General features: G+C 39.3%; 1 protein-coding gene across 8 annotated transcripts in view; it reads right to left on the bottom strand.

The window, feature by feature from the left end:
* Positions 1-833: 833 nt before the first annotated feature.
* Positions 834-24,008, bottom strand: part of PTPRM (protein tyrosine phosphatase receptor type M) — a 443,102-nt gene continuing 419,927 nt past the window's right edge. For all 8 annotated transcript variants that reach the window (XM_064705880.1, XM_064705877.1, XM_064705876.1 and 5 more), the window contains 10 exons: positions 22,376-22,492; positions 17,966-18,120; positions 17,505-17,640; positions 16,776-16,925; positions 16,133-16,306; positions 13,242-13,373; positions 10,054-10,179; positions 8,100-8,263; positions 5,888-6,023; positions 834-1,613 (listed from right to left, as the gene is read on the bottom strand). In XM_064705880.1, coding sequence (XP_064561950.1) covers positions 1,560-1,613; positions 5,888-6,023; positions 8,100-8,263; positions 10,054-10,179; positions 13,242-13,373; positions 16,133-16,306; positions 16,776-16,925; positions 17,505-17,640; positions 17,966-18,120; positions 22,376-22,492 — 1,344 coding nt within the window. In that variant the 3' untranslated portion in view covers positions 834-1,559. The remainder of the gene's footprint in view (positions 1,614-5,887; positions 6,024-8,099; positions 8,264-10,053; positions 10,180-13,241; positions 13,374-16,132; positions 16,307-16,775; positions 16,926-17,504; positions 17,641-17,965; positions 18,121-22,375; positions 22,493-24,008) is intronic.

Below are 24,008 nucleotides of genomic sequence, written 5' to 3' on the forward strand. Positions count from 1 at the left end.
AAATGCCCAGGGCTGCAGAGGGTTCTGTGACAAGACCAAGCACAACACCATCTCTTCTTCAGAACAGGGCATCTCTCAGGTTCTGCATTTGTGCATTTTGAAGCATACAGCTCACCTCTTTCACATACTGGCACAGTACATATCTAACTCCACTCTGGTGAGCTGCATCCAGCTCCAGGGATCCCAGCAAATGCTACGGGAATTTGGTTTGCTCAGCCTGGAGAACAGAAGGCTTCAGAGTGACCAAAATGCAACCCTTCAGTACCTGAAGGGAGCCTACAAGAAAGATGGAGATGGACTTTTTAAAAGAGGTTGTAGTGACAGGACTAGAGGGAATGGATTAAAACTGAGAAAGAGCTGATTTAGAATAGATATTAGGAAAAATTTTTCACTTTCAGAGTGGTGAGGCAGTGGAACAGGTTGCCCAGAGAAACTATGGATGCCCCATCCCTGAAAGTGTTCAAGGCCACTCTGGATAGGGCTTTGAGCAACCTGGTCAAGTGAAAGGTGTCCCAGCCTATGGCAGGGGGGTTAGAACTATATGATTTTGAAGGCTCCTTCCAACCCAAACCATTCTATGATTCTGTGATTCTATGACCTCACTATTGGCTGGACCAACACAATAAACACTCACTGGAGGTAGTTCAGTATTTACTAGATTTAATCTAGAAAAGAGGCTTAGTTGGATGCCAAGAGATATTAAATTAAACAAAATTTTATCATGTATGTAATTATTTATTGAGCTGAGAATCCATACAAGGTAAACAAATGTTTACACTATCATACAGTAAGCATTTCCAGGGCTTAATAAAAATGATTGTCACTCACTGTGCTTCACCAAAAAAAATCATTTTAATGAATAAATAATTTGATGAAATCAAAAAATATTTACAATATAAACAAATGAAAAAGCTTTGGATATATTAATCTGAGCATCCTGTCTTTTGCATTTTTAACTGCATTTCTATCAAGATTCTCTCTATGAAATGGTACAAAGTGGATAGAAATTACAACTCAACAAAGTTATCATGATTTGGTACATGTCTTTCTGTTAGTTCAGATAAGCTACATATGATTTGTTTATTATGCACGTGTTAGAATACAAATATAACTAAAATCATATATTATCAAAATGCCAGACAGCATTCTCCACAGAACAGAAATGTACACTAGGCTGTGACAATAACTGAGAATCACAGGCAACGAAATGTAACAGAAAAAGTACAAATTCCTTCATAAGAATATAATTGTGCTCTCTTATTTACCAGAGGACTATGCTGCTTCACCACATCAATGGCTGAGCATGGATAAGGTGTTCAAGGACTGCCACGTGGTTCGGTGTAGGCTCACAGGGGTGCCAAGCAGCAGCTTTGGAGTGGGAATCGGGCAGTGCAAGCGGTTTTATAAACATCTCTTGGGGCTCTTAAAAAGAGCCAATTATACAAAGCAGTAGAAGCATAACACTGAGAAGTCTTCATCTCGTTTACACAGGCATCATGAAGTGACTTGCTTTGTTTGTGGTTGTGAAAGGAGGAGCTCTGTCTGTGCTGTTTAGACAATCAGCCAGAATTCAAGTATTCTAAAGCCACTTCATAGCAGAATTTGTATTGATCCTGAAAAATCAAAAGGAAACCACAAAGTCAGTTATTGAAGAAACTTAATTAAAGGGGTCAATATTTCTCTCTTGTTAAAATTATTTACTATCAACTGTTGTCAGTGGGAACCAGTTTGCAAATCCAATTTATGGTCGGATAAGAAAATCTTTATATTAACCAGACAATAGACACTATACATAGTAACTTATGGTGCTGCTCATGTTAGATGAGTATTTAGCTGCTGTAATACACTTGTATGAGAAAAACTGACTGCACATAAGCAAATTGACTTGCAACCCCTTCTGTCATCTGTGAAAATGCTTATGTAGCACTTTATGAGAATTGGAGTTATTGAAATTCCTCCCTGGAAACATTTATCTTAAAATAGACCCAGCGTTTAGTACTTCCCAGATTACAACTTTTATTTTAATGTCATTCAGACACTTGCTGCATTTCAGGGCAAGAGTACTTACTGTTGGTCCTCTATCTGCAGCCCAGAGCCAACCCACAAGATTGTGTAATAGCCTTGTGAGATGGGGCCCGAGCTAAATGAATTGGATTAATTCCAATTAATTTTTAGCAACTGCCAGTGATGCTCAAGTTAGCCTGGGTAACAGAGGAACTGTAAAGAGCCTAAGTTTTCAGGTGCCAGCCCTGTGCTTCAAACACAGACCTGCTGGTTTTATTTGTAGCTGCTTGGGAACAGAGCAAGTCCCAGGGAAATAAATCCCCTTTCTGAGGGATGCAAACCCACTCTGCATCTTTGGGGACAAAAGGTCATGTCTTGGCCCCTTTCACCTCTTCAGTGGAATGGAGAGGGCAGATTTGACTGACCATTGTCCACTCTGAAACTTTCAAATGGTGCAGTCACTGATAACTTCCCAGTTTTATGTGCATACATACCCCTCTCCTGTTTCCATTTTTGCTACTCACAATACTCAAAAATACTACAAATATTTAAATGAAGAAAAAGCTGAAGGAAATAGTAAGTGCATGTTCCCTGAATCTAAGGGCTCAAGCTTCTGAAAATTCAATTTGGAAACACTTGCCAGTTTTATAACTATTTCTGTTACTGAAATGCCTCTTTTGCTTATGCACTTTATTTGATTAATAAAGGATAACTAAGGACATATTGACATTTAGGAACAACAACAGATTTAATCAGCTGACAGCACTCAGCCTTGCCCAACATCACGAGTAGTAAGATCTTCAGATATATTCTCTTTTCCCTGAAGCAAACATTTTAAAGGATTAAATCTTTTGGCCTGTACTTGTGATTTTGGGTCACATTTTAGCTGAGAAGAGAGTCCACTTTACATGCAAAAGACCATATACTATTAATAAAATCAAAAAGCTATTAACAAGCATGGATCATTTAGAAGTTCTTTTGTTGAGAAATGCCACATCATAAGAAGACAAGTCTAATGTGCACAATAACCTAAGTGATGAGTGAGCTGTATGTGTTTAAATCCTGCAAGGTTCCATAAACTCCTTGTGTCTTCTTCAGAATGAGAAAAGAATAAAAAAAAAAAAAAAGAAGGGAAAGAACAGAGTATTATGTAAATTCCTTTTCTGCTTTTATTGCATATATGTTTCTAAATAAATGGAAATTGTTCTATAACTACATAACAGATCAAAACAAGAGATCAGCCACTCATCCATTTCCACTCTTCCATGCTCATTTTATGCTGATTTACTGATCTAGCAGAATAACTGTCATTTTCAGTAAGCTGAATACCTGTATTAAAGAGCAGACATACCTTATTTCCCACTGTGTTCACTCACTAGTCTCCTTTGTACATTTTTATTATTCACTTGATGGTGGATATTAAAAGTCTCTTTAGGCTAGCTAGCTTCACAGAGGTATATTTAAATTTATTTTCTAGAACACCTGTGGGTAGGCCCAATAACATTTATCACCAAATGCTTCGGGCATTCCATAATAGATATTTTGCAATATCATGTGTTACCTTTGTATGACAGCTGAAAAAAATTATTAGATTTCCAGATGTGGCATTCAGAGTTTTACACTTAGAGGAACACCAAAGGTTTCAGTGAAATTGAGATCAATCTCTAAGTATGGATGGTAAAGACTGCCTTTTATCTAGTCAGAAAGTGCATGACATGTACTGATAAAGCAGTCTTAAAACTGTTTTTTGTGAAACAATGCAATGACTTTGAGCATTTCATCGTTTACCATAAAATTTTACAAGGTGGATGAATATTACTGTTCTTCTTTTTCCAGTAGAGAAACTGAGGCAAAGACACATTAATATAAGAAGAGTCATAAAGGATAAAGTCAGTAACAAAATCAGGAAAGGAATTCAAGTCTCCCAATTCCCTTCACCATGAAGCAATTTACACAGAAATTGAAACTTGGCTAATTCAAATATTTGTTCCTGCAAGCTGGCAGACCACAACTGAAGAGATGTCATTCTAACTCTGCTCAGTCAGTGCATTATGTGATAATGGGAAAAATCCTGGTTGTCCCTTGCCTTTATTCCTCTGTCAGTAAAAATAAGGAAAACAATACTGATCTCTTTCACAAGTGCTTTGAAATTTCCTAATAAAAAAAGGCCCTACAAGGCCTTTCTATGCCTTCCAGACATTCCCAAATCCACTCTCAGTTTACTAAAAGATATATTTTTATTTAAAATAACACATTTAGCTTTTTTGATTAAAAAAATTCACTTCTGAAAAATGGAGACAATTGCCTGACAAATCTATACCTGGAGAACTCTCACAAATGGGAATTTATAGACAGCATTTTCTTTAACTGTACTTCTACACTGGTAATTTTCATTTTATTTCTATAAAATAAATGAATAAGAGATCAGAGAGTTCTGTGGGTTTAAGCTCTAGGAGGATGGAGAACAGCAGGCCTGACAAATCCCTGTATAAACTATACTACATGAATGAAGTAGAAGGACATTTTTCTTAATATCTAGGAAATAAAAATGTATGTTTCTCACCACGATGATTCTCCTCCTGAGGATATAAACGAGAGGAAAAGAGGCCAGTCAAGCTGCTCCCTCCCATCACTGTGGAAGTCTGATAGTTTCTCACTGACACAAGACTCACAGCTCCACACTGCTGGCGCTGCTCATGAGCTCCCTCCTTGCTCTGCACAGCTGACAACATCTGGCCTTTTCCCTGTGCCTTGCCAGAGCTGGGCCTAGGGGAGGGTTTGGGACTTCAGAGACAGGCCAGGAGAGAGCACTGTGATGGGAAATGTGGCGGGAGCCACCCTGCCACAGGAGAGGGGAGGCACAGCCATCCATGTGGTGGGGAGGTGGATATCCCTCCCTGCCTGCTTTCACCTGTGTGTCCAAGTCCTGCTCTCTCTGCCTGTTCTCCAGTGTGTGCCACACTCAGCTCAGCTGAGGGGGTCCTCTCCTAAAAGTACAAGAGGTTGGACCAACTCAGTGAGATGTCACCTGCCTCACCCTGGGCATACTACAGAAAAGTTGCTGAAATGACCCCAATTTGTCTAACCAGAGCTTGCAAAACTGGCTCAGATTGGGTTAACATCCCTGGAAATGCCCAGATGCTGCTTCCTCCTGCCTGTGATACTAAATCAAATGCAGCTGCCTCTTAAGCAGCCACCTCTGCAGCAGGATGTTGTAAAAGTGTCTTTTATAGCCCAGGCTTCAGAACAGGGCATCGAGCTACACCCATCTCCAAGTACAAAACTACACACTGGAGTGTAAGAACCTGCTGGTTTAAGCTGTTCTGCAGCTCTTCTGGCACAGCAGCTGGCACTTCAGCAGTTCTCCATTTAGGAAAAAAGCTCATAAAACACTCTCTAGGAAAATAATTGCACATGGCCCCTTGTTTCTGAACTTCTTTAATCTTTCTATGAGATAGAGCAACCATAATTAAATGCAATATTCTGGATGTCAAACTGAAATTCATGGCTTTGATAAATATTAGGCGATTAAGCTATTTATAAAATATATAATTTGAAAATCTGGCATTTAATTTTACATAACTATTATTTCTACCATGCAAGTGCTGCTCTCCACTTGGTTCAGCCTGCTAGAAAAGAAAATTAATAAGGATGTTCATCTGAAAGTTTAAAACTCTTAAAAAATTAAAATGAACAGAGACAAAGTCTCCTTGGGAAGAAAGCAGTGTAAAAATACTCTTACAAGTGAAGTGACTTCATTATCCCCTTTGAAAATGACTCGCTTGCTTTGTGAACAACTCCCACTGCAAATTCTGGAAATCTTACTGACTCTTCGGAGAAAAAGAACATTTTCTATTTAATGGTGCAGTTAAAAAGCTCCTACCAGAAGGTCCACCATGTTAGGCTTATTATTCCTCAGTGTCTTCACAGCATGGAACACGTCAACAGCCCTCTGATGTCGAAGCATTTCACAAACAATGCTGATTGCACAAAACGTCCCACTGCGGCCACCTCCATTCCTGCAGCGAAAGTGATAAAATGGCTCAGTTACAATGGACTCTGTGGCACAAGTTTGTACAGCAACAGGGATGGCTCCAGAAGGCATGAGTTCCAGCAGAGAGAAACCACAGAACATTCCTGGCCCCAAAGGCTGCCCAACTCTAGGCAAAACATGATTTTTAATTGGAATTGGCATGCTGAAAGATCTCAAAGCTATGATTCAGAAGTCAGCAGGCTGACAGCCTGGAGGCAATTGAATGGCTGAGTTCTGCACCACCCTTCAGTGAACACTGGAGACAGCACAAAGAGGATGCTAAAATAAGGATAAAGTACTTTTAGTTTCAGTTCAACACTGCTTTGCATTGTAAACACACATGGCTGCAATGAGCATCAGGCCTGGAAATGCCACAGAGAAGGCAAATCTTTGAGCTCTTTAATTCCAGATTCTGGTGCTTTCCTCCTGGACACAAAGGCATTTCGGAGGAACTGCAAAAGCACCAGAAGTCTCATTTGGGGGAGTCCTGGTGGCTGCACTTGGTATGGCACTGGGTGGTGCTGCCATGTCCCCCTGGCTGGTTATCTCAGCTCCTGGCAGCAGGAAGAGGGGCTGGCTGCCTGGCAAGAGCTGCTTCTAAAGGCAGATGTATTCCCCCTCCACCCACAGTTATCAGAGGATGAGAACCCGAAGCGAATCGCTAACAAAGAAGCCAGGCACAAATGTTCATATACATGATCAAATACAGTATTTAATAATACTTTATCCCTGGTTATTTTTAATCTTCAAGAGAATCTCTTTCTTTCTGGAAGCCCCATTATTTCTACACTTATTCTAATCAGAATCTTTAGGCTGTGCTTCACTGAAAATAATAAACCTTAATAATTACCAGAGTGCAGACTAGTTAGGTAGCAGGTCTTTCAAACAAGCTTTGCAAATGGTTGATTTTCAAAGGAAGATACAACGTCGCACATCTGTCACATCCAGGCACTATGAAAAGAATGCTCTCTGCTGCCAAAACAGTGCCTGATATTGTGGGACTGTTTGAGAATTTTAATTAAAATAAAGTAATTTAAAAGGATTATATTAGAGCTTTTTCTTTCTTTACTGCCTGGAAGTGACGCATGTGTGATGTTGTACAACTATTTAATATCATCAGCCACCTCAGAGATAACAGTAATTTGCACTTCAAAAGGGTCTTTTCAGCTAAAGATCTCAAAACATTAATTAATCACACTGCACAATGCTCCTTTGATGAAAGTATTATTATCCCCATACTACAGATGGGGAAACTGAAGAGCAATGACTTGTTCAAGGTCAGTGATAGTGGGAATTATTAATATACTCTTAGATTTTCCTCCATCATTCTGACACAGGGTCCCAACTTCTGAACATGGTTTTCCTGTTTGCAGGTCCCTTCTCTATCATGGCAACATCTTTAAACAGATGTTTAGAGGAAGATGAATACAACTTCAACCGCTGAAGACTCAGTCCCAAAAGATCAGCTACTTCTGAGGGCAAAAGCACGTACAGGTATTAAACTGTACCAAAAGAAGGATGGTGGCAGAATGGATGAGAGTCTGCATGAGTGGAGCACAAAGTCAGAGGAGGACAAAAAAATATACCATTATTAGAGAAAGGTAAGGCAATTACAGGATCATCGTAACTGGTCTATCACACCACTTTTACTCCCGTGCTTTATGGTGGAAAATGAATCACCCTTCCAAAACTACTTATTTCTATCGTCCTTATCTGCAGAAATAAAAGGTACATTGTTCTGAAGGCACATTTTTGATTTACTGTGAATAAGTACGCAACTTTCCCATTTGCAAGAGTCACTGGACTCTTTATATAAAACGGAGTTAACTCAAACCCATCATCTTTTCATAGGGCTTTAACAAAGGACAGATGGGGAAACTCATGAATCTGCATTAAAATGACACAATTCCTCTTGCATTCGAAGCTTTTAAATGAGCAGTTGTATTATTTATTCAGCCCCAGATTAGATAGATACCTCTTCACCTCGTTACAAATCTTTTAAAGCCTGGCACAAATTCTGTGACAGTATTCCCTTATCCCTCTCTTCTGTTTCCATACTTACAAGCAATGCACAACCGTGCGTCCCTCTCCCTCGTTGTACTCCTCCTGCCACTTGTCCACCTGACGGATGAGCTTCAAGAAGGAGCGCTTAGAAACCGGAGTGTCCCTGTACATGGGCCATCCCAGGAACTGGAACTGCTGCACCATCCGATAGCCGTCCTGGGGCTGCAGGGATCCGGACAAAAGCAGGAAAAGTAACACTATTTGTTTGGCATGAAACTCAGGTATTTGCATCAGGAAGGGAACTTGTTCAAGCAGATGATTGCTGACAAACTGCTAATGTAACTTCAACTGCCCTTGAGGATTGATGACTTTTAATTTTCAATGGAGTTGTTAGAACCAGAGTTTTTTAACAGACTGTTATACAATAGGCTAAAATATAGCAATAGTACATCTGCACAATCAAGCAAATAATTAATTATTAAGATAGGAGGAGCTTGGTAGGAAAGACAGAGCTGTAACATAACTTCAATTATATACTGTTTTCATATATAAGCTTCAGTGTTTTTAAGAACGTTTATGTGTTTCTGTCCTTTTTTTACAAGAAAGGTCAAACCCTCTCAAGATATTTTGAAGCAGGAAACATTAAGAAAACCAAATTGAACCCTCAGATGTTTCTAGCTTATAAAAAAATATCTAACTACATTTTATTTTATTGTGTTCTACTGCAGCAGTCAGAACCCCTCTGGTGAAACATTACTGAACAGTTGCTTTATGGTTATTTAAAATAAAAAAGGAGCACAGAACAAGTGATAGTGGCAGAAAACTACAGTCCTTTGAAAAGGGCATAACAAACATGCACATGAAAACTGGTTTTGTAGTCTAGAGTTTGCCACTTCTGTGCAAAGTAAGGGCATTTTAGTGCCACTCCTAAAATGAACAACACACAGAAATGGTGACATTAAATTTTATTCTGTAGAGTAAGAGTTAATAGAGAGGACGTAAGATTAACATGATATGGGAATAAACAAAACTGGATACGGCATTAGATGGGCTCTCCAACTGGTTTTGTGTGCTTTATGTCAAAGTCTGGAATCTACTGATTTCCTGTCCAGTTTCTTTCAGCTGATGGCTCCTCTTCCCAAAGCAGCCAGACCCAGCGCTTGCTGAAGGTCACAGCCTGCTGGAGGCTGTGTTTTTTATATTGCCACATTTACTGCAAATGCCAGGCCTTCACAGTATTAAGGAAGTATTTGAAGCTTTACAATCTGCTTCCCCATTTGGATATTAACATGTTTTGGTGTCTTTCCCTGCCCATCGAGCTAACAGGTCCCAGGGAATTCATGATTTTTTTTCTGAACAGAGTCCTGCTTACTCCTAACTACAGCTTTTTGGTGGCTGATACGAGTCCCATTGCAAAGGCTCCCTGGATGGGACCAGATATCTGGTCTGTGGTGGAATCTTTTTTCCACTCAGCTTGAAAGAAATGCCTTGTTTAGTCTTCTGTCAACTTTATGGGAGCATAAAAGCTGGATAGAAGAACAACCTGCTTGCCCTTCTGAAGTGGTTACATATGTTATGAAGTGTGGTTATTGGGAGAGGATCTTCACTAAGAGGCTTGGATTGCTATTGAAAAACATAACTAACATAAACTGGTGCACAGCTTTCTTCACATAACACAGGATACAAATATACAAGATGGCTAATTTCAAACTATTGAAAACAGCACTGATTTCAGCATTTTTTGGCTATCATACAATCTGAATGCTGCATTTATTTCATTTGCATTTAACACACTTGAGATATGTATTAAATTTTTTCTTTTACTTTTATTATACATAGAAGTCTTTTTTATCCTCTGTAATTGTGCTGTGACTCAGTATTGCGCCATCACTTTCAAATAAATATGCTGAAAAATGAAAATGGTTCTATGTGAATTTAGCTTTCATTTTTATGATTTGAGTAGACTCAACTCATCTACTGAGACAAAACTGTTTTGGAAATAAGATCCTTACCCTGGCTGCATTATAAATTCGGAATATCCGGCTGATGATGTCTTCTTCCAAGTCAGCCGATACAAACTCCACCTGAATGGGACCGTGCCGATGGACTCCATTTTCTGGCCAGTACTGAGGACAGAGCTACAGGAGACCATGGACAAAAAAGAACACAGTTAATCACCTTGGATTTCATGCTCCCTCAACATAGTCATCTGTATGTGAATTTGTCCTACATGTACTACTGGAATTCTTGCACAGTATCTTTATACAGCACACGATGCACCAAGTTCGGTTTCGAGCACTCTGCTTTCATAATGTCTTTCCATGTACCTACCACGCTGGTTCTTGCTGCTGTACTTTCAGTGTCTGGTGCCTGGAGTAAAACACTTCTGACACTCAGCATTACTTCTACAATATATTATGACTAGACAGGGAGAGGCTGACAAATATTGCCATATCTTGGAGACAGCGGAGGCTAAAGACCAAAGGCCTGGGACCTACAACTGCCCTGAACAGTTGCTAATAATTCAAACTGCATGTGATTTATGCTAGGAAAGGTACATAAATTCTCAAAACTCAGGACTTAACTTTCATGTTTTTCACCTGCGACCGATAATACTGGCTAATATTAGCATTGCTTTAAACTTTCAATAATTGCTTAATTTCATCTTATTAGTGACACCTCAAAATATTAATTATGCTTTCTTCAGTTCTCAGAAAAAATTACTGCTAGGTATCTAAAGATCACAAAGTAAAATTACTATTATCTTGCATGGTTTTAGTGTCTAATAATATAACAATGGCTTAATCCATGAACCAATTACCGTCTGTGTTAATACTTTAAAGATTGAATCAACACTTTGCAAGAAGGTTTTCGTAGCTAGAATCTGCCTATTTTTTTCATAAAAATCCTAATGATTTTTTTTGCCAGGGATATTTAGAGCAGTTTCAGCATGCAGCTTTTGTAAGCTTTCACCAAAATTAAATATGAACTCATGAAATTTTGTTTGCTTGCAGAAGCATTGATGTCATATTTGGAACTTTTTATTTCAATCAGTAAAACAGCTGTGGTCTTCATTCTGCTGCATTGCTGTTGGTGATCCAGAGCTGAGCTGACAAATCACATTTACTCCAGATGTTGTTTTGCATTTCTTACAATACTTAGTCCTCAACAAAGTTGTTTAGAGATGACTACATTTTACGAAAACATAACCATTTACTACACCAATTAAAAAAGAAAACAGGGTCTGATTTGCAGGATATCACGTTAACAAGTTAAACTCCGAAATTTTGAGTAGGAAAATATGTTTCCATTTTTTAACCCTCCGTATGATGTGGTCTGTTGAGACAATTGCTTTCCAAATATTGTCTAAATGTTACACAAATTTTTATTATGAAATATGCTGGTTTACAGGATAGCAAAATGCAATGCATACAACCGTTGCAAATGCCAGTGCTCAGATCATTTAACATGTGCACAGTTTAGTACACATCCTTCAAATACACAGGAATACAGTTCTAACAGATCTCTGAAAAATGCTTAAATGATAATAAGCAGAGCTGTTTGCTGGGGCTGTTTTAGGAAGCTATGATTTTCAAGTTCTAAAGAAACCAAAAGCATTTAAGTCTGCACATTTTGCATGCAAGTGATGCTAGCGACTCTCTTCAAGTCAGAGCCACAGTGAAGGGTTGAATTTCATTTCCCAATAGAGCACAACAATCCACATAAATGGTAATATCTAAACAGAACTGTAAACACTTCATATATACATAAATAATAATCATAACAGTAATTATTAATAAATCTGAATGTAAAGTGTGTTTTTAATAAGCTTTGCCCTCTCTCCACTTCTGTTTGCTCTGAGGGTTTTGAGATTTATTCCTAATGAAAAGATTGTTACTCCATTAAGAGGTAAAAGGTTTAACATACTGCAGAGGCAGGTGCATTAACTGCATATCCCAATAGCTTTTAAATCCTGTGAGGCTAATACATGCTTGGAATAGCCATGCCCTGTTGTAAATTCAAAACACAGCCAACAAATTAAAAAACACTCTGTTCAGCAGTCCCTAACAGTCTGTCTCCCTTGAGTCTTTCCTTATTCACTCAGAAAATAATCTTAGATTCATGAATAAAAGTTTTGTCTTTCATTTCTGTTTTTCCTCCCTGTAGACAGCGCAGGGCTTAGAATCAGAAATTCAGTCTTTAAAACAGTGTGTGGAATTCCTGCATGTTCGTTTGGAAGACCAAAAGGAAGATCAGTATCTTTTAAAAACAAATTCTACATATTAAAAAGAAGAGGAAATATTTTTTAAGTATATGCAATGCTGAACAAAACTAAAAAGATTCTTGATCATTAAATGACCTGCAGTTTGCTCTAAAAAATCACAATTGCTCTTAACCAATAATTAACAAATATTTACATATTCAGAATCCAAATTACCACCACATTATTCCAGCAGAGGGCTGGTGCAGTTTGTTGGAACTAAGGAAATTATATCTTTGTAAGAACTTGGAATTGTGCAGTTGTAAGCCAGGCTCTGGGACACTAAGCGATTAATCCTAGTGATTAAATTGCCAACCAGTAGGTTCAGTTTTCCAATTTTCTGAACAACATGTTCAGCATGTGCAACTCTTTTGTAAGGTAATTACATTCCCCTACACGTTTCATTGCCCTCTTTTCTCTTCCAAAGGATGCTTAGTCTCCACTCTTTAGCTCCTCTCTCCTAGTTTAGCTCCTATCTCCTTGCTCATCACATAATTTTGTGCAATACACAACACAGATTTTCACTCTGGGAACACCTATTCCCTGGTAAGGAGACCAAGGTCACTGACCTGTTTCAGGCAGGCTAATGAATGAATGTTGGCTTCTGTTCATGATTTTGGCCACTACAGCATGTTTCAGACTCGAGTCAGAATTCTACAACCTTAATTTTTGGGTTTTAGCAGCCTTCCCAAAACATGTTCTCTTAGAATAAATAACAGGTGCATGCATTTATGTCTGTGTGCACTAACATTTTGGAGGAGAAGCTGCTGATGGTCTGATTTATTCCTCTTCCCCTATAAGTATCTGCAAGCTAAAATCAATGTTTTAGTGTGTAAGTATGTAATGTTGTTTTAAAAAAACTAATTACATCCTAAAGCTGTTCTGTAATGCTGAGGCACTAGCACTCCTCTTTTAAATGAAGCATTTTTCTGGACTTACTTGTGCAGGATCCACGTCATTCAACATAACTACTGAAGTGCAGTGATAATCTAGGACCAGTCTCCAGAAATCTTTGACAGTATTTGGTAAGGGATGCTGTGTAACTATAAAAGCTGATGGTTGCTTGTAGCTCTGCAAAGAAGTAACAAGATGATGAGAAGAATGGCAACACAGAAAAATCCATTTAGCAGAATGTCAGTCATAGCCCCAAAACTTCAGGACTGAAAGCATTATTTCTATTTTCTGTATAATTAATATATTGTTTTCATCTCTTTTCTGAGATCTTATATGCTTCAAAGTTAATAAACTGCATTTGGGAAGGATATAACTTCTGCAAATGTTATATTTCTAAAATGTATTTCATGCCACAGGCATAGAGTAAAATCATCAGAGGCTTTTGCTTCCAATGTAACTCCTACAAGATTTTGAGCAATGGGTTTGTTTTGAGCTGTTAATGGACAGATTAATCTTGGCTGTTTGCATTTAGCTCTAAATTTGAATGATGCCTTTGAAAGGAAATATCTAGTTGTTCTTCAGAAATATTGTTGAAATTCTGGTCTATCTGACAGCAGTGAAGATACCCAGGGGATAAATTTCAGTGCTCTATGTTTCTTTTAGTACCAGAGTATGTCATTGACTGAGCTGTTTGCTGGAACATTTCCCCTGTGGATCTCAAACCAACATTTTCACTTACATCCTTCTGAGTGTTGAAAGGTACTCTGGCCATACTGCGGCAATTTTTGGGAGGGGGTGCCACTGCCTTCATTAAGGAGGGTGGGGAAGTCTCTACATGCCTTGAACTGAACCATTTGCACCACAACAGAGATCCAATCAGATCAGCTGCTACAGGCAAGTGGTTGGATTCCTGGGCTGTCCTGTGCAGGGCCAGGATTTGGATTTTGGTGGCTTTGACTTTGGCAGGTGCCAAGAGGATAGTGCCAGACTCCTTTTGGTGGTGCCCAGTGAAAGGACAGGAAGCAATGGCCATAAGCTAAAACACAGGAAGTTCCAGCCTGAAGGTGAGGAAGAATTTATTTACACTGAGCTGTCAGAGCACTGGAACTGGCTGCCTAGGGAGGTCATGGAGTCTCCCTCTCTGGAGACATTCAACACCCACCTGGACACGTTCCCATGTCACCCGCTCAGGGTGACCCTGCTTGGCAGGAGGGGTCAGACCACATGATCTCCAGAGGTCTCTTCCAACTCTAGCAATTATGGGATTTGGTGAACCTTATGGGTCCCTTCCAACTCAGGATATTCTATGATTGTTCTTTCACAGATAATCACTGAGGAGACCACAGAAAATGATTCCACTGTTTTGGGTACAGATGCAGACATGCAAAACTTTGGTTCTTTGCTTCAGCACATGGCAACCAGCAGGTAATGATGCTCCTCATACATTAAGCATTTGCTTTCTGTCCTACTGGTCCTGCCTTGCTGGAATTTTCATGCAGATGAGAGGTTATCCAAAGGGGTCTCCGTTATTAATTCAATTAGGATTCTCAGAAGTTCTTTTGGGAACACTATTCTCAAACTCATTCTGATACTGAATAAGGAAAACTAAGCTTGCTGCCTCTTTTGCTTGAAGTGAGCTCTGAAAGGCTTAGATGAGGTGATTAAACAACAACTCAATGGATTCAAGTGGAGAGGGGGACACACTTGATCTTGCTTGCTGGAGATTGAGCGTTTAGAGAGATGAAGAAATGTCTGCCCTTGTCCACCAGTGCAGGGATGCTGCAGAAGCATGCTGCAGGTGGAAAGCAACCCCAATCACCTCCTGCCTGGAACCTTTTGCCCAGACACAGATCTGCATGTAGCCTGTTGTTTCAATAGTGAAGAAGGGAAGCATCTTCAAAGCAAGTATTAAGGCCCTGCTCTTTCTGAGCATTACTTAATTCACAGAACAAAACAGTACTGAAGTCTCCAGGAAAGAAGACAATGTAATGCCACAATCACAGACCACAAATTAAGGAGCTCTTTTCTAATATGAAATGTCATTGACCTACTGTGAGAAGCTAGACAAGTCAATTACACTTCTGTTCTCAGTTTCTCTACATAGATAAACACAAAGATAAATTTTCACAGGAATTTTTTGAACTTCAGCTCATTTTAGGAAAAGGCTTTGAGAACTTGGAAGGAAAGAAATGAAAAAAAACTGCAATAAACTGTTATTACCCTAGCTTCACTTTTTAAAAAGGCCATTTACAATGTGTTCCTTCCTTACTAACCTCTTTTTTCTTGTTGTTTATGTGTTTGACAACAGTAATGACTATAGCTGTAAATTGTCAAAAATAGGCTATAAATATCTACAGACTGTAAAGGCAGTTTAAGTGTCTTTTTACTGTTACTCTATTACAAGGATTAGAATTGCCATAGATGCATTTGGGAAAAAACTCCACACACACATGAAGAGAAACCATTCATTCAAGCAGAAATAAACAGGAAGGCTGAAGTAATGGCTTGTGTACTATCTTGTGTTGACAGACAATTATTTTTTTTTGTTAATTACTGTTTAAATTATAAACAAAGGGAACTGAAATATTGCTGCAAACCTTATTATTCTATTTAACTGCCTGTATCTCTTAATAGGTAACTCTTGTTTTCCTAGGCCAGATGGTTAAAAATTCAAGCACTAGGGAGAAATCCAGACACATTCAATTTATCAAAACTCCCTGAATTGCTCTCTGAGCATGGCTTTGGAACCTTGGCTGTGACATAACATATGTGTGATCCTAAATGTACTTGGAAGTGTAAAGATTTTGTGCCATGCTTCTGGGAAACAAAACAAGCCAGAAGGTTTTCCTTCTTACGCTGACTCCATTTTCTAGCACGGCTCAGTTTGGAGGGCTGCTTATTGCCTTTTTATTATTAATGCTGTGGTGCAGACTTACATCCATCAGTGCAGCATTGATGTAGTTACTGCTCTCCCCATCTATCGTGATGAGGAAAGGCAGGCATCTGTCTGGAGGCAGCACATCCATGCAGCGATTCTTCTCGTGGTTTCGCGGCAAGAGCGCGATGCTGCAATCCTCAACGCGCAGCGTCGGAGTCACCATATTTAAAGTCTTTCAAGGAGAGTAAACAATGCAACGGAAAAATTAGCACAGCACTGAAAGCAACCCAAAATATTTAAGAATAGATCAGCTCAGCATTCAGCTTCAGCGGGAATCAATATGCAGAGAAATGAAAACACATCACAGTCAGCAGGCTTTGGAAGCAGAGAAATCCTGGGAGCATACGATTATGGAAAACAACCTCACAGACAGCTGTGGAGTAGCCTGCCTTCTGGAGAAAGGACAGCAGAAGGATCAACACACTACCCTCGAGTAAAATGAATATTTTACTACTACCCCACTGCATTATTTTATGATTCAGCATTACTCAGTAGAGATAAGTGACACGTTATTTTTCCCTTTTTTTGCCATCTTTCACTGGTAGACCTGTTACAAAATTCATATGTCTATAAAAACTTAAGCAGAAGTCTTTACTATAGCTAAACTCTACAGCTTCTAGGCAATGTAAGCCACTACTTACCCTAAATTCCTCTTTGATCTGGCTCGAGTTTGTTTGAGGATCTAGTTTATTCATTTCATAGTAAGCAGACCTAACTTGAGAAGCTGGAATAGTTGTGTCCCCGCAAAGACAGGCTTCCAGGATAGCATCATGGATGAATACATACTGTTCCTGGTTAAGCAATTAAAGTAGATAGTTACTGACATGGAATGCATAGACCATTAGTATTTTGGTACATAAAACATAGCAACTAATATGGTTGCTACTTCACTCTTCAGTTTACCAGCATTGAAGCAAGACCAGAAGTAACAACCACAGTTTAAAAAACTTTATCCCACTCATTTGGAAATGAATATATAAAGATTGGCTTAAACAAACTACAAGTAGATAAAGAAGTGCAGCAACACTCCGTAACACAAAACTTAGAATGTTTCTGGTTTTCTCATTCCTCTGGGCGGTTCTGTAGGTGCTATCATGAAACTAAACCTCAACAAGATGAACTCCAGAATGAATCCTTCCCAGAGAGGAAACATTCCTGATTCCCCCCCATTTTTTAAGAAACATTATGAACCTTCAGTGAGGCATAACTGCACTTATTTGGGAAAGGGCTCTTAAGGTTTGTGCAGCGACTATTTTGTGCATATGACTGAGTAAACTACTTTCTGGAGGGTGTCAAGTACAAAGCTCTATCTTTATGGGCTAGAAGGGCACTTCTTCTTGCAAAGCAGTATTCCAGTAGATGAGCAATACCTCGGTCTGCACCATGTTAACTCTGCGGGATCGAAGCTCTCGCACGCAGTTGTAGATGTCTACGACGCCTTCTCGTTCTGCCATATCTAGCATGATGTCAATGACAATGAAACATCCAGTTCTGCCAGCACCAGCACTGAAGGAGAAGAAGAGCACAGTTGATATGCAGCAGGGTATTGGAAATGTAAAGGGTGCAGGGTGCATCTCAATGGTGCCTGATCAATTGGATGATTACTGAAATTGCACCATGCACTTGCAGAACATCAGACTCAGCTTTCTTACCCTCATTTATATATTCAAATATGTTTGTTATATATATATTACATGTATTCTTGTTTACAGTATTTTTTGAGCAGACCTACAGTGGCTTTGGCCTGTATGAGAATACACAGTAAAGGAGAAGCATAAGCACGTCTTGAGTTTAACACAAACCACAGCAGAGAGATTTCTGTTTTACCTACCTGCAGTGAACAACCAGAGGCCCAGCATTGGGTGGACTCTTGGCTTTGACCTGCCGTACAAATCCCAGCAGGCCTGTGGCATGGTATGGGACACCATGGTCTGGCCAGCCCGTGAAGTGGAACTGACGTATCTCCCGAATCTCATGAGCACCTCTCTGGTGAAAAGACAAGGGTTGAAATCTTCAAAAACCTGAGCCTTGCTGAAAAGCACCCCCTACCAACACAATCCGTACAGACTGCTGGAGAGCTTCCTCACAGCAGGAGAGCAAGCTCAAAGGTTGGGTACTAACTGGCTTCAAAGCCTTCCAACAAAATTAGGTAAGTAAGCACTAGATTGGTCAGAAACTTTTAGCAACAAGAGAAATGCTCATCTCTATATTTAAGTACTAGTCTGCTTTGCAAACTGTGGCCTTAAGATGCACGCCATGATCACAGAACAGGTCAGCAGTGAGGCTGAACACAGAGCACTGATGACCTTTTTTTTTCCCCACTGCCCTCCACAGGGGTTTTGCTGCTGACTTCAGAGCACTACAGCTTCAGCATAATTTTCATTTGTCCCCTTCATTGGTCTGAAAGAAAAAGCTGAATAATAGGAAACCTTTTTGCACCTTCAATCACAGGGGCTGTGTTTGTAGCCCTCCACATGCTCACTGTTCAGGTGATTTGCCACAGTCTACAAGGACATGGATATAGTGAGACAAGTATGAATGAGAAGCTGATTGTGTAAGTAATTTCCCATGTGACTTTGGGGAACAGTCTGGATATCAGAAGAGTATATGCTAAGTTTTATTTTCTTACTGGTTGTATTTTCCCTTCCCCATCTCAAAATGCAGCTGCCAGTATTTAATTCTCATTAGAAATCCACAAACTGGAGGCCATACATAGTTCATAAACAAATAGCAAAATTATGGCATATCGTGTCTAGGCTGGACTAAACGTCAACAATACTAGTAACTGGTACTTTACAGCTTTTCTTTTTAAAGATGTATTTCCTGTCTTGAGCTAGATGGAATATAAAAGGTTTTATTATCTTTGAATAATAAGTAATATAAGCTTCCTAATTTACTGCTATTATGCATTAGTCTGGGATTTTCAGTGGTGGAGAAATTTTGGACGTGTCAGGACTAGAGAGGCCTTAGTGTACGTTGGAGCCTCTGATGCTCTGACAGCTCAGGCTGGGGGTCTGTGGAGACAGGGCATCTACTCAGAGGACTATCTTATCTCCCCTGAAAACAGACACAGAAAGGCAGGCAAGGGAGAGGATTAAGAGCATATAAGGCAGTGGTGTGGACTGAGGAGATCACACCCTTTAAACAGAAATGACCTTCTATCCTAAAAACCAATTTTAAAACATAATGAAATCCAGGATGCATTTTAAGACAGTCTAGCACACACATTTGAATACAATTTAGTCCCTGCTCTCTGGGGATTTTAGAGTGTGGTAGTTAATGCATCTCTGCTACTGTAAGCAAGGCCTTCAACTCTGCAAATAGCTCTGCTTAGGTGAAGGTAGTGCCTCAAACACTTTTATACTGCTTGTAACAGCTGCCCATGACCCCCAAAGAAACAAAGATCCCATAGAAAAAAAGCAATGCCAAGACTATACACGCTGAGGACTGAAGTGAGTATCCCATACAAATTCTTCTTGCAGTATACAGCTGAGATTTTCAAACAATTTACAAAAAACAAACTGCCCCTCCAAAGCAATGTGCCTGGCTGCTACACAGATCAGGTTATGTCCTGTACTGTACATACCCTGCCTTCGTTGTGAACAGGCTGTCCGTCAGGTTGACTGAATTTTTGTCTGCCGTTCTTAACAGATACTTAGGAAAGGTTTTGCATATAGGATACTTTTATAATGAGTTTTCTTATTATATCTACAAAGGAATGACTTTTATATCTAGCTTTCCTGCTGGTTTCTAAACCCAAAATAGCACACAACTGTATGAATCATAAAAGCATATGCTCATCTGGGAAAGACTATACAGCTGAAACAAACAGAAAATGCTGTACACTGCTAAACCCTAGGATGTTAAAAAATTATACAAAAACTTATGCTGCTGCTGTATTTTACTATTCATGTATGACTTATTCAACTGAGTTAACTGTTGCACTGTAAAGAAACTGCTCCAAAGGAATTGCTTATTCACACAATGCAAAGCATACCTAGGAAACAGTCTTCAAAATCAGACTGCACTTTTGGCTTCAATTTTCTCAGCATTATACCCATTAAAAAAACCCAAAAAACTGAAGTAAGTGATCGCTTTATCTTCAAGCAACTCAACTTCTAAATTGTACTTTATGAGCAGGTATGAGATGTTCATCAACAAACAAAAGGAACTAAAGGTTCTTGGAGAATTTGATTCCCCTGATTTTCTGAACATCTATGAAGAACCTGAGGCTGCAATTAGATCTTCCTTTTCCCTCCTGCTCATCTGCCACAATGGACAAGGCCAGTTCTCTTAACTCCACCCTTGCAGTTCCTATGTGTTAAATCTTTAATCATTCTGGATTTCAGATGTTGTCCCCAGAAGTCACCCTGACATAGGGGGTTAGGCCATCTAAGGCACAGAACTCTGTAATTTTTTCCTGTTGAATTACTGAAGCTCCTGTTAGTGAAATCTGCAAGTCCTTTGGAATGGAGGCTCCAGTGTTAATTGTTACAAACCACCTTTCAATTAGCATTATCTGCATGTTTGGTTAGGGTGCTCTCTGTCTCATCATGCGCCTTGACTTAGGGAAGGTGAAAAGTACCAATGATGTTGAAAGAAATGTACAGACTCGATGTTCCAGTAACATTGGAGGAGGTAAAAAATATGGAAAATAGAGTAAAAACAAATGTACTTTACTCAAAGTACAGTGACACTGCTTTTAGAGGCTTACTGAAAAACTACCAACTATTAAAAAGCAGTGTCTAAATGAAATCTTTTCAGATGGAGATTTTTAAAAAGAAATAAAATGTTTAGTGCCTTTTATCTCTATCTGTTCTAATGCACTTATTCAAGACAGTTTGGTTATGTTCAACTGTAAAATCCTCTAGGTCTTTTCTTCAGTCCCAGTTAAGAAGCGAAAAGCTAACATCAAAGCATGAGCTTAAAATTTGCAGAATAGAAATCAACCAGTGCTTCATCTACTTCAAAGTGTAGCCAACGTTTCTCATCTGTTTATTAAAAATACCTAAATGCAAGGAAACAACAGGCTTGAGTGAATTCAGTCTACAATATGTATAGTGGTAAACATGATACAATATTTCAATTCATTCAAACCACGTAATTCTATTATCATTACCCTCAGGTTGCTGTATTGATGCATATTTAAGTATTAGATTGAAGAATAAAACAGGAAAAAACCCTAATTCCTTTGTTACTCTGGTTGTGTGTACAGAGACCCTGTGGGGTAGTCATTTTGGCAGTTTCAGGTACCTGGGTGCAGGATTCTTTGATGCTAAATATTATGTTCTTCAAACCCATAAATGAATACTATTTCATTATTAGAGAGAGCCAATAAATCACGGGTACTGCAACTAAATAAAAAGAAGCTTTCTAAGCTAGTTAGTTGAAAATCTACTCGCTGTGATGGAGCATTACTTTGGTGTATGCTATTAGGAATATCTAGTCTTACCAAGGAGGCTCTTTCCTTGGTGTTCTGCAACTCAAATGGGTCCTGATACATACTATTAAAACCTTTCTGTTCTTTAATGAATTCTGAATGAAACTGCTGAGTTGACACAAAATGCATGGTACACTTCACCACTGACTGACCCTGCCTGTTCTCACTTTCAGTGAGTGCCTTATTTGTTATTTCTATGTTTTCCATACATTGCAGCTGGGGAGCTGCAAGTTCTACACGCCACAAAGCATCAAACAAATGTGTGGTATTACTCTAACTAACAGTAACACAACACACAGGCTGGAACTCTCCATGTAAGGATGGATTCCTGTGAAAAGGGAAATTGCCTTGAGAAGAACAGTAATTTGTTACAGCTCTGTCTCTGCAGACCAGGCACACCCTGGCCCAACAGAAAACCGAATTCTCCACCACAGACTTCTGAATAATGCTGCTTGCAGCCTCTGGTACAGACAGAAAATGATTGTGGGGAATGTAAGATGGGAAAGCAGCACAAATGTGTTTTTCAATTGATTGCTGGGAGGAAGGCTTCGATTTCTCCTAGGCAAGGAACATCACTTTTTCTAACTCAGGCAGGGGCCAACAGTGATGAAAAGCACCGAACAGCTGCTGCACTTGAAGAAGAAAAACACAGATTACCATAAGAGGGCGGTAGAAGTTTACCCAAAAAACCTATAAACCCAGGATGTCAGTCAAAAGATTTAACTTTCCCTTGTTGAAACTGCATGTAAGTTACTTTGGCAGATACCAATGTATTTAAGAAAACTGAATTTGGAAACTTACCTTTTCTACAGCAAATGTTCGAATCACGTATTCAGCCAGCAGCTCTGTATCTATTGGGGTAACTTTAATGTCTTTATATATCTCTGTGTCATCTGGCCAGTATTTGCAGCATTTGACCTTTAAAAGATACAAAAGAAATTAAGGTTCATTTATTTTAGAAGGTTCACAGAGAATCCATTTTGCATTCTGTGCAATGATTTCTGATTTAAAGTGCAATCATGCACAGAACAGTCACATTTTCTGCACCTGTAAATGTTGGAGGGATATTGCATCTTCTCTTTTTAAGACAGCTTTCAGAGTTTCTCATGAGCTTTTGTGTTGTGCTTAGTGAAGTAAGGCAAATTTGTCTGGAGCACAAATGATATTTATGCCCTGCACAGTTCAGCTACGGTAACTGTTCATTTCCTGTGCTTTCCAAAGCAGAGTGTGCCAAGAGGGACAAATATCATCAGAAGTCCTTTCCCCAACCTCTACTTGTTGATTTGTCACAAAAGTACCTTTCTATCTTCTAAAATAAAAGTGTTTTACAGACAGGAAGGAGACTTCTTGGCTGTTCAGAGCTTCCTCACGAGGGGAAGAGGAGGGGCAGCACTGATCTCTTTCCTGTGCTGACCAGTGAGGGACCAAGGGAATGGCCTGAATCTGTGTCAGGGGAGGTGTGGATTGGGTATCAGGAGAAGGTTCTCCCCCCAGAGGGTGGCTGGGCACTGGAACAGGCTCCCCAGAAAAGTCACAGCACCAGCCTGACAGAGCTCAAGAAGCATTTGGACACTGCTTTCAGGCACAGGGCGTGACTCTTGGGGATGGTGCTGTGCAGGGCCAGGAGCTGCACTTTGATGATCCTTGTGGATTCCTTCTAAATCAAGCTATTTCTTGTATGATTATTTTTAGAAAATAAGTACCTGTTTTCTCAGATTAACTTACCAAAGGAACTGATGAGAGGCTGAATAGCAAAACTCAATGCTTGAAGTCAAGAGATGAGATTTATGTCCAGGCTTTAACTATTATAACTCTACATAGCTTAACTACTAATTTACAGGTAACTCCAAACATTATGGGTAGGATTCATCTCACTTAGCTCAACCTAAACTGTTATTTTTAAAAGTGGGTGGTTTGGAGACTGTATTTGATGATGTAGATAGCTGACTGACTTAAGAATTTTCTCCTCCTTCCCATTTGTGTGGACAAAGTGGTGGGCTGGGAAGCTAACACATTACTTACATCTCTCTTTTACTCTGCTTTATCATGGTAATAGCTCTGCTATCACCACTGCATCTGGCCATCATCCAGTAGTGCAGTACGTGCTAGGAGTGGCATCTGTTATACATCTGCTGCATGGAACTGTTTCTCTCTCCCACCAAAGGGAAAATTTAAAATTATCTTTTAATACATATAAATCTAGTTTACCTAAATATGCACTTCAATGAGTCAGGTAAAAAACGTGAGTGCTCTAAATATTCAATGGAAAACTGATAGAAAAAAAAATTTAACTTCACAACTGATAAGAGAATTTCTCAGACCTACGTTCAAGCAAAAATATTTGGATTACTACCATCTTTAATCATGAGCAAAATGTAAAACATATGAACATGTGTATAAGCATACACAGAAAACTGTAATGCAGGATTCAAAT

This window comes from Zonotrichia leucophrys, chromosome 2 (genome assembly GCF_028769735.1).
Source record: "Zonotrichia leucophrys gambelii isolate GWCS_2022_RI chromosome 2, RI_Zleu_2.0, whole genome shotgun sequence".
Lineage (NCBI taxonomy): Eukaryota > Metazoa > Chordata > Aves > Passeriformes > Passerellidae > Zonotrichia > Zonotrichia leucophrys.